The 10,727-nt window shown below is 50.6% G+C and overlaps 1 protein-coding gene across 1 annotated transcript; it reads left to right on the top strand.

Annotated features, from left to right (window-relative positions):
* Positions 1-578: 578 nt before the first annotated feature.
* LOC135384183 (neprilysin-1-like) lies at positions 579-10,278 on the top strand. Its single transcript, XM_064613404.1, has 3 exons — positions 579-890; positions 960-1,279; positions 8,486-10,278. The coding sequence occupies exons 1-3, from the start codon at positions 667-669 to the stop codon at positions 10,177-10,179; spliced, it is 2,238 nt and encodes a 745-aa protein (XP_064469474.1). The 5' UTR covers positions 579-666; the 3' UTR covers positions 10,180-10,278.
* The last annotated feature ends 449 nt before the right edge of the window (positions 10,279-10,727 follow it).

Below are 10,727 nucleotides of genomic sequence, written 5' to 3'. Positions count from 1 at the left end.
AAATGTTGAGGTGAGGTGAGGTGATGGACATTTCAAAAACAAATTCAGGTGAGGTGAGGTGAGGAAAATAATTTGAAAAGGATGTTGGGGTGAGGTGAGGTGAGGAACGAAGTTCCCCAAAAATTAGGTGAGGTGAGGGGAGGAAAAACATCTGGGACGAAAACTGAGATGAGGGCAAAGATCGTGAGGGCATTTGCCCACCTCTGGTGGCGACATGCCTAGTGTGGCGACATGCTGCACGTGCCACAGGGTAGGACTGCGGATAATTTCAACCACCTGGGATTCTTTTGAGGTGCGCCCGAAATCTCCGACACACGGTGTTGGAAGCAATGTTTGCTTCCCCTATCTGCATGCCGTCCTCGGCGGGGATCGAACCCGCGAACGTGATCTCAGCAAGCCAACACCTGGCCGATTGAGCTGCCGAGGAGGGCCAACAGCTCAATCATGACTATAGTAGCTAAGCCTTGAGCAATCTCCCCTGGTGGATAATGGCCAGCGTCTGAGGTAGAAGGAGAAGAAACTCACGATGGGGCCTCCCGCACGTATGAGGAGGAGGAAGTAGAGGCCACTGCCCTCCTGGCTGAAGAAGAAGTAGAAGTAGTTCGAACCATCTGGTTCCTTCGCGAAAGTCGCTCACGGAAATAGCCGACGAAATATTCTTTCCCGATGGCTGGAAACTTGCGCAAGCAAGTGTGCGCCGTTATCACCTGCATCTGGTTGAGCTTCGTCATGGGCATCGTCTGCACTTTGCTCGGGTTAAAGCTCAAGGTACAGACCGAGTCTTCGCTCAAGGCCGTGGCACAGTTCATCCGCCAGCAACAGGAACTCGAGACCCAGATCGCTTTCCCGGACGACTCAAAGAACAGCGGCTGCACCGACGCGCTCTGCGGGTTTGTTTTTTTCAGGAACCGGTTATCACTCGTCCGGGTTAACGAAAAAATATCTGCTATGTTAAGCAGGTGGCACACCGATCACCTGTGGAGACGTCTCAACCTTTCCGTTGACCCCTGCGAGGATTTCTACTCGTTCGTCTGTTCCACCTCGTGGTTCCAAGGCGCAAAACTCGAGGATCAGCCATATGCGCAGTTTTCGTCGGCGCAGCTCATGGCGGACGTGGACAGCGTCCTATCACGGTACTTGGCAGTAGCAGGCGAGGAGTCGACCACCTGGAGCTTCATACACCAGGCTGCCAAGTTTTTGGAAGTTTGCACCAATTCCGTGAGGTTTGGGTTCTCCTGGGAAGACGTGAAAGAGGTGTTGAGCGACTTCGGCATTGCAGGTACGGGTGACGTTAAAATAAGCTTCCCTTTTCATAATTTATTATTTCACCGCGCTAAAATACGAGGGTTGTTAAAAGCACTTTTAAAAATTACCTGCGTTACGGTTAAAAGGCTTATGACAAGTTGCGAGAAAGTACTCGGTACTCTCGCAGTTACTTTCCTGCATCATCAAAATTTAACTTAGCTAGTGTGTTGTGTAATACGTTTCTTACTTGCGCATGAATGTTTGAAAGTTTTCTAAATATTCTACACGTATCTCACTGATAGAAAACAACGAAATTGCACACCGGCTTGACGCAACAAATAACAATTTTAATGCAGACGTTTCGTCTCCCATGCGGGGGACATCATCAGTGAAAGCAAAATGAGAGGCGACCGCAACCAGCGGATTACTTAACCAGGTCGGCGAACACTTCGGGGAGGGGGCCGCGATTGGTATTACACACAGAAGGTTCTCCTCGCAGGTGCCATGACTCAAGCAGTTTCCTGGGGCCCCACCTTTGTTCCCTAGCTAAGGTCACAGCATTCGCGTAGTCAAAAGAGTGATCTGTGTTCCAACAATGTTCGGTGAGCTCTGTCTTAGATCGCGTTGCGTTTGTTGAGTTGCGGACATCTCGTTCATGCTCTTTTAGTCTTGTACTGCGCTTGCGGCCCGTCTCTCCAATGTAGGACACCTCGCAACCGAGACACTGTACTTTATACACAACACCCGTCTGGGACTCAGGGGGAATATGGTCTTTTGGCTTAGAAATCAGTGAACGAAGTTTCAGGCAGGGCTTGAATGCAGTCTTGATTTTTAACGGGAGGAGGGCTCGCCGAATGGATTCTGATACACCTTTGACGTATGGGATGGTGACGATGCCGTGTCGGAAATCGTCTTTCCTTCGGGTCCTGGGTTCGTGCATGCGTTTTCGTGTGTTCTCAAAGAAACGTAGCGGGTATCCTCGTTTCATGAGTGACTCCTTGATTATCATCTCCTCGGACGTACGTTGTTCCGGGCAAGAGGCGAAATCTTCACAGCGTTGAAGCAGGGTTCTCACTACACTGCGTTTGTGTTCAATCGGATGGTAGGATTCGAAATTTAGGAAATTACCGGTATCACAGGGCTTGCGGTAGACGGAAGTTTGAATCAGGCCGGTGGTGAGCCTGCATACGGACACGTCCAGGAAGGGGAGCCGGTTCTCCTGTTCAAGTTCGCAAGTGAACTGAATGGACGGTTCAATGCTGTTCAGGGTCGTATGGAATTCGTCTAGGAGGTTGCGATTTAGGATCACGAAAGTGTCGTCGACATACCGTCGGTAGAACTTGATGTTGTGGGCAAATCGTTGGAAGGCAGATTCTTCAACATATTCCATGACGAGATTAGCCATTGTCACGGACACCGGGCTGCCCATCGGACAACCTTCAATCTGATGGTAGATCTGCCCCCGAAACGAAAAATGGGATTGGTTCAGACAGAAGCGTAGCAGGATGATAATGTCCTCCACTGTGAGAGACGTACGTGTGGGAAGGGTGCTGTCGTCACGTAGTCGTGCTTCAGCCACTTTCACTGCTAACGCTGTGGGGACGTTAGTGAAAAGGGAGACAACATCAAAAGAGACCATGATGTCGTTGTCTTCGACGACTTGATCTTGAATCAAACGAACGAACTCGTTGGAGTTAGACAGTGTCAGACCATTCCGTCCGGTGACTGGGGTGATTAAATTCACAAGGTGTTTTGACAGGTTATATGTTGGGGATCCAATAAAAGAAACGATGGGTCGTAAGGGGCAATCAGGCTTGTGAATTTTGGGGAGGCCATAGAGTCTGGGTGTTAAGCCATCCGACGAGAACAGGCGTCGATACGTCACGTCATCGAGGCGTTCCTTTTTCTTGAGGTCACGGAGGTGATCGACAAGACGGCGTTCAGATTTCTGGGTAGGATCATTCGGCAGCGTGATGAAATGGGAAGCATCATCGAGAATCTTCTGCATTTTAGCGTAGTAATGGTCTTTATCCAGTACAACGGTGCCTTTCCCCTTATCCGCCGGAAGGATTATGATAGAGTCGTCTGACCGGAGATCGCGTAGTGCTGCATGTTCCTTCCGCGTGAGGTTCGTTGGAATCGTCGTAGAGTTAGTCAACGTAGTAGCGATGCGACTACGAGCCAGGTTGACCCCGGTCGTGTCCTTTAGGTGCCGTAGTTTATCCTCAATTTCTACGACGATGTCTCGCTTGGGTACTGCGCGGGGGGCCAGGGCAAAGTCAAGGCCTCTAGAAAGAAGGCTGAGGTGACCATCGGAGAGTTGCTTCGACGACAGATTGAAAACGTTGTCGGAGGTGTACACGGTCGGTTTTTTGGGCAGGATCCGAGAAAGTTTCTGGTCATGGGCGTCCGCACACTTGGTTTTCTCCTTGGTCTCCGCTTGCTTGCGTGCTTGGAAGACTTGCCGCATGTCACAAGGCTGCAGGATTCGTTGAAGCGTGCGTTCGGCTTGAGATAAGCGACGTCGTGCATCACGCAGTTTGTCTTTGTTCTCCTGGATACGGGCCTTCAGGCAGCTACGGCTGAAATCCACGGCTAGCTTTCGGCCATAGGGTGTGTTGACAAAAGGTCGACATTGGAGGGCTTTAGGGATGACGTGGTGGTTGAGGCACTCACGGTTGAAATCCTGGTGGCACTCCAGGCGGACGATCCTTGTTGACTGGTCGAGGTAGGCTCTCATGCTGCTAAGTGCAACCGAACCATACGTAAAGCGTATCGATGCAAAAATATTCCAGAAGCCAGGAGAAGTCATGATAGAAAACAACGAAATTGCACACCGGCTTGACGCAACAAATAACAATTTTAATGCAGACGTTTCGTCTCCCATGCGGGGGACATCATCAGTGAAAGCAAAATGAGAGGCGACCGCAACCAGCGGATTACTTAACCAGGTCGGCGAACACTTCGGGGAGGGGGCCGCGATTGGTATTACACACAGAAGGTTCTCCTCGCAGGTGCCATGACTCAAGCAGTTTCCTGGGGCCCCACCTTTGTTCCCTAGCTAAGGTCACAGCATTCGCGTAGTCAAAAGAGTGATCTGTGTTCCAACAATGTTCGGTGCCTCCTCCCGTTAAAAATCAAGACTGCATTCAAGCCCTGCCTGAAACTTCGTTCACTGATTTCTAAGCCAAAAGACCATATTCCCCCTGAGTCCCAGACGGGTGTTGTGTATAAAGTACAGTGTCTCGGTTGCGAGGTGTCCTACATTGGAGAGACGGGCCGCAAGCGCAGTACAAGACTAAAAGAGCATGAACGAGATGTCCGCAACTCAACAAACGCAACGCGATCTAAGACAGAGCTCACCGAACATTGTTGGAACACAGATCACTCTTTTGACTACGCGAATGCTGTGACCTTAGCTAGGGAACAAAGGTGGGGCCCCAGGAAACTGCTTGAGTCATGGCACCTGCGAGGAGAACCTTCTGTGTGTAATACCAATCGCGGCCCCCTCCCCGAAGTGTTCGCCGACCTGGTTAAGTAATCCGCTGGTTGCGGTCGCCTCTCATTTTGCTTTCACTGATGATGTCCCCCGCATGGGAGACGAAACGTCTGCATTAAAATTGTTATTTGTTGCGTCAAGCCGGTGTGCAATTTCGTTGTTTTCTATCATGACTTCTCCTGGCTTCTGGAATATTTTTGCATCGATACGCTTTACGTATGGTTCGGTTGCACTTAGCAGCATGAGAGCCTACCTCGACCAGTCAACAAGGATCGTCCGCCTGGAGTGCCACCAGGATTTCAACCGTGAGTGCCTCAACCACCACGTCATCCCTAAAGCCCTCCAATGTCGACCTTTTGTCAACACACCCTATGGCCGAAAGCTAGCCGTGGATTTCAGCCGTAGCTGCCTGAAGGCCCGTATCCAGGAGAACAAAGACAAACTGCGTGATGCACGACGTCGCTTATCTCAAGCCGAACGCACGCTTCAACGAATCCTGCAGCCTTGTGACATGCGGCAAGTCTTCCAAGCACGCAAGCAAGCGGAGACCAAGGAGAAAACCAAGTGTGCGGACGCCCATGACCAGAAACTTTCTCGGATCCTGCCCAAAAAACCGACCGTGTACACCTCCGACAACGTTTTCAATCTGTCGTCGAAGCAACTCTCCGATGGTCACCTCAGCCTTCTTTCTAGAGGCCTTGACTTTGCCCTGGCCCCCCGCGCAGTACCCAAGCGAGACATCGTCGTAGAAATTGAGGATAAACTACGGCACCTAAAGGACACGACCGGGGTCAACCTGGCTCGTAGTCGCATCGCTACTACGTTGACTAACTCTACGACGATTCCAACGAACCTCACGCGGAAGGAACATGCAGCACTACGCGATCTCCGGTCAGACGACTCTATCATAATCCTTCCGGCGGATAAGGGGAAAGGCACCGTTGTACTGGATAAAGACCATTACTACGCTAAAATGCAGAAGATTCTCGATGATGCTTCCCATTTCATCACGCTGCCGAATGATCCTACCCAGAAATCTGAACGCCGTCTTGTCGATCACCTCCGTGACCTCAAGAAAAAGGAACGCCTCGATGACGTGACGTATCGACGCCTGTTCTCGTCGGATGGCTTAACACCCAGACTCTATGGCCTCCCCAAAATTCACAAGCCTGATTGCCCCTTACGACCCATCGTTTCTTTTATTGGATCCCCAACATATAACCTGTCAAAACACCTTGTGAATTTAATCACCCCAGTCACCGGACGGAATGGTCTGACACTGTCTAACTCCAACGAGTTCGTTCGTTTGATTCAAGATCAAGTCGTCGAAGACAACGACATCATGGTCTCTTTTGATGTTGTCTCCCTTTTCACTAACGTCCCCACAGCGTTAGCAGTGAAAGTGGCTGAAGCACGACTACGTGACGACAGCACCCTTCCCACACGTACGTCTCTCACAGTGGAGGACATTATCATCCTGCTACGCTTCTGTCTGAACCAATCCCATTTTTCGTTTCGGGGGCAGATCTACCATCAGATTGAAGGTTGTCCGATGGGCAGCCCGGTGTCCGTGACAATGGCTAATCTCGTCATGGAATATGTTGAAGAATCTGCCTTCCAACGATTTGCCCACAACATCAAGTTCTACCGACGGTATGTCGACGACACTTTCGTGATCCTAAATCGCAACCTCCTAGACGAATTCCATACGACCCTGAACAGCATTGAACCGTCCATTCAGTTCACTTGCGAACTTGAACAGGAGAACCGGCTCCCCTTCCTGGACGTGTCCGTATGCAGGCTCACCACCGGCCTGATTCAAACTTCCGTCTACCGCAAGCCCTGTGATACCGGTAATTTCCTAAATTTCGAATCCTACCATCCGATTGAACACAAACGCAGTGTAGTGAGAACCCTGCTTCAACGCTGTGAAGATTTCGCCTCTTGCCCGGAACAACGTACGTCCGAGGAGATGATAATCAAGGAGTCACTCATGAAACGAGGATACCCGCTACGTTTCTTTGAGAACACACGAAAACGCATGCACGAACCCAGGACCCGAAGGAAAGACGATTTCCGACACGGCATCGTCACCATCCCATACGTCAAAGGTGTATCAGAATCCATTCGGCGAGCCCTCCTCCCGTTAAAAATCAAGACTGCATTCAAGCCCTGCCTGAAACTTCGTTCACTGATTTCTAAGCCAAAAGACCATATTCCCCCTGAGTCCCAGACGGGTGTTGTGTATAAAGTACAGTGTCTCGGTTGCGAGGTGTCCTACATTGGAGAGACGGGCCGCAAGCGCAGTACAAGACTAAAAGAGCATGAACGAGATGTCCGCAACTCAACAAACGCAACGCGATCTAAGACAGAGCTCACCGAACATTGTTGGAACACAGATCACTCTTTTGACTACGCGAATGCTGTGACCTTAGCTAGGGAACAAAGGTGGGGCCCCAGGAAACTGCTTGAGTCATGGCACCTGCGAGGAGAACCTTCTGTGTGTAATACCAATCGCGGCCCCCTCCCCGAAGTGTTCGCCGACCTGGTTAAGTAATCCGCTGGTTGCGGTCGCCTCTCATTTTGCTTTCACTGATGATGTCCCCCGCATGGGAGACGAAACGTCTGCATTAAAATTGTTATTTGTTGCGTCAAGCCGGTGTGCAATTTCGTTGTTTTCTATCATGACTTCTCCTGGCTTCTGGAATATTTTTGTATCTCACTGAGGAATCATGACACTACTTTTATCGACAAAGGAACTGTCCTTAACACTCTTCATGACCTGAACTTCAGCTGCCACACTACCGGCCCCAATTCCAGTTGGGTTGCAGTACTCTATGCAAGCAGGTCGGCTGTCTGCGCAACTCCCCAGTGTCACTCTCTCACATATGGGGGACGACCTCATTAGCCACTCTATGAAATAAGGGGTGACATTTCAAGGTTGAGGAGCGCGTTGTTTCTTCTATGAACTCATGCCTGTCTACGAATAAGCCGACACTTCGACAAGTTGTTTCTCCAAACTTTGCCCTCCCCTTGCGTAGAGACACGCTGGCGCATAGTGTAGTGGATGGGCTCGCGCGCCCGCCTCATACGAAACTGTGCCCACAGTTGCCCTACAAGTCTGGAAAAATCACTGGAGAATACCCAGACAGTAAAGCAGGTGCAACGTTGTATTTATAACATCCCTTGTTGGCTTGCCTGATGTTGCCATGTCTTATCGTTGATATCCATAATGTTGTTGTCCTGCGTAAAGGTACAAAGCACGAACCACGACGTGTGCACAACCCGTTCTACCCAGAACCATCAAACAATGACGCGCAAATTTGAATGGTGCAAGTGAGCTGGTGTACTGTAGAAAGAAGTAACGCTTCCTTGAATATGAGGAACACACAATACGAAGAGGACAATACAAGACTCAAGACAGTATTCGTCCTCTTGTCTTGTCCTCTTCGCATTGTGTGTTCCTCAAGCTCTCTCATCAAACAATATCCGCTCCATCTTGCTGCTGATGTACATTGGTAAAGTTGGTGAGCGCCATTTCGTCGTGCAAGTCGCCTACACCCGTAGCGGCTAATACGAAGTCAGTCAGAGCCGGGTGGACGCGTACGGTTCACGAGCTGCTCGCTGAACTCTGCTCGGTCACTCTTGTCTGGACTCTAAATGGCGTTGTTGCACGTGTTGTCGTGCGCGTTGATATACAATGATCTTATGATCAGAAAAGCCTGTATGCCTCAATTTCAGGTTGGCCGTACACAACTAACCCCAAAGACGTCGACCTCGTCTCCCTCGCCGGCAAGATGGAAAGGGATATGGGATTCAGTCCGTTCGCTGACGTCACCCTATACAACTATTCCGTCATATCTGGCTACCACGTCCAAATCTCACCTCCCACCACCCTCGTACGGAGATTCATCTTGCATCGGAACTCAACTGCGCTTCCCGTTGCGGTTTACGAGGCTGAATTACGGAAAGTATTCGACCAGTTTTTATATGATAAGAACGACGGCGCTCGACTTGCGAACGACATCTTTGCATTCGAAAAACACATGGAAGCGATTTGCACAGTGGTAGCTGTTCCGGTGAACGAGAGGTTCGTCCACGTACGTCAACTGGGCAAAGTCTCCAAGTGGGACTGGAAGAAATTTCTCGCCGTCGTGTTCGACGGTGTCCGAAACCAGACGGACGATATCGTTATATGCGTCCGGTGTTCTTTCTTCAAGAGGTTAACCGTAGTAATCGAACAAACTCCACCCGACACACTGATAAACTACATCGGCCTTCGTATATTAGTGACCCTGGCACCTTTACTACCGGAAGAGCACCCGTTTCTGATAATGCTGAGCCAGAAGATAGCGGGACTCGGCGGTGTTACTGAGCGCGTACATTCTTGCATGAACCTCCTGGAAAGGGCCTACCATTACGGAACTGCCATGATAGCTCGCATGTCGTTGTCGAGGAACTTCTTAAACATTTACAAGACCCACTATGACAGAGAAGTGACCCGGCTGATCCAGTCGCTCACGCGCGCAGTGATCCGAAGGACGAGTAAGATAGGCTGGATGTCTGGAGACCACGAGCGAACGATCGCTGCCGCCAAGTTCCAGACTGTCGTTCACGAGGTCTTCGGGACTGCCCCCAGTCTCTACTGGCCGGCCTTGTATTACGGCGTCTCTTCGCCGCGATTCAACGACAGCGACGCCCTACGGAGTTACGTGAAGCTCCTACGACACACTAGGCGAACTTACCTGGCTTCGAGTTCCCCCAACTTGGACTTTGACGCCAAGTACGCCGGGAGCGTATTTGTACCGGAGACTGCCTACTTCCACTCCAGAAGCGTCCTCTTCGTACCCCAAGCTGTAGTTGGCTTTTTGAACCACGTCTCTAATACGATCGATAGCAGTCTTATTCCCGTCGTTGGGAGAACAATCCTGGAGGGACTGATGAGGGTCCTGGACGGTGTTGGAGCCCATATTGACGACAAGCACGTCTTGAGGGTCTGGTGGACTGCCAATACGTCGTCCAATATCAACGCCTTGAAGAACTGTCTCATTGGTCAGTATGCGACGATGTACTGGCCTAACGCTGACATGAAGCAGTGGGAGAGCTACGTTGACATCAACAGATTACTCCGCGAGACCGCGCTTCTGCCTCCACTGTACGATGCATTCGTGGCCAGTGGTCCGTCGCCGATGAATGTAAAGGTTGCTGACAACAGCGTGTTGGATTCGAGCAAACTGTTTTTCGTCAACTACGCGTTGTCCTTATGCGATCATTACCGACGCAATGACATAGTGCGCTTGCAGAGGAAGTTGAGGATTGTACCCGGTGACGTTTTGGTTAACCTGGCGCTCATGAACTCGAATGCGTTCTCGCAAGTATATAAGTGCGATGCAGGTTCCGCCATGAATCCCGTGAGACGGTGCGTGTTCTGGTGAGCTGTGCTGCTGGATAATAGCGTAGCCCCTGAGTATGTTGTGGCCTATGGAAGCATCCGTGTCTACTATATATAAGGCTTATAAAATATTTCCATGCTCTCTCGCTTTCTGCTGTGTGAATGGGGCCGGGAAAACTTTGCGGTTTTGTCATACCACGAAAATAGTACGTAAGAAATTCTATAAAATCTATGGTAACGAAATCGTCATCTCGAAATAAGGTGGTTGCTGCCGTAGCAAAATGTTCTTCGGGTCATGGGCGCCGAACGCAGGGGTACTTGGGGGGGGGGGGGGGGGGGGGGGGCTTGACGTTATTCGAGGGAGAAATGTGTAAGCTATAGGGGAACGGGAGAGCAAGCGCCTCCCCTACAGAACTCCGTCTGCTAGGAGCGGTCACAGTGAAACGAGTTGTGCTCGGAATAGTACGGCGGCGGCATTGGGCCCATTTTCGGCCAAACGCAGCGGCATGAATCGAGTGAAACGACGTGGCGAGGGTGTCGGCGGCGGCGTCATCACTACAGTCTCACTTTTCAAAAATGACATTTTCGCAA

Source organism: Ornithodoros turicata, chromosome 2 (genome assembly GCF_037126465.1).
Source record: "Ornithodoros turicata isolate Travis chromosome 2, ASM3712646v1, whole genome shotgun sequence".
NCBI classification, from domain to species: Eukaryota; Metazoa; Arthropoda; class Arachnida; order Ixodida; family Argasidae; genus Ornithodoros; species Ornithodoros turicata.
Note: the sequence above shows the minus strand (reverse complement) of the source record. Positions and strands in the feature narration are given on the sequence as shown.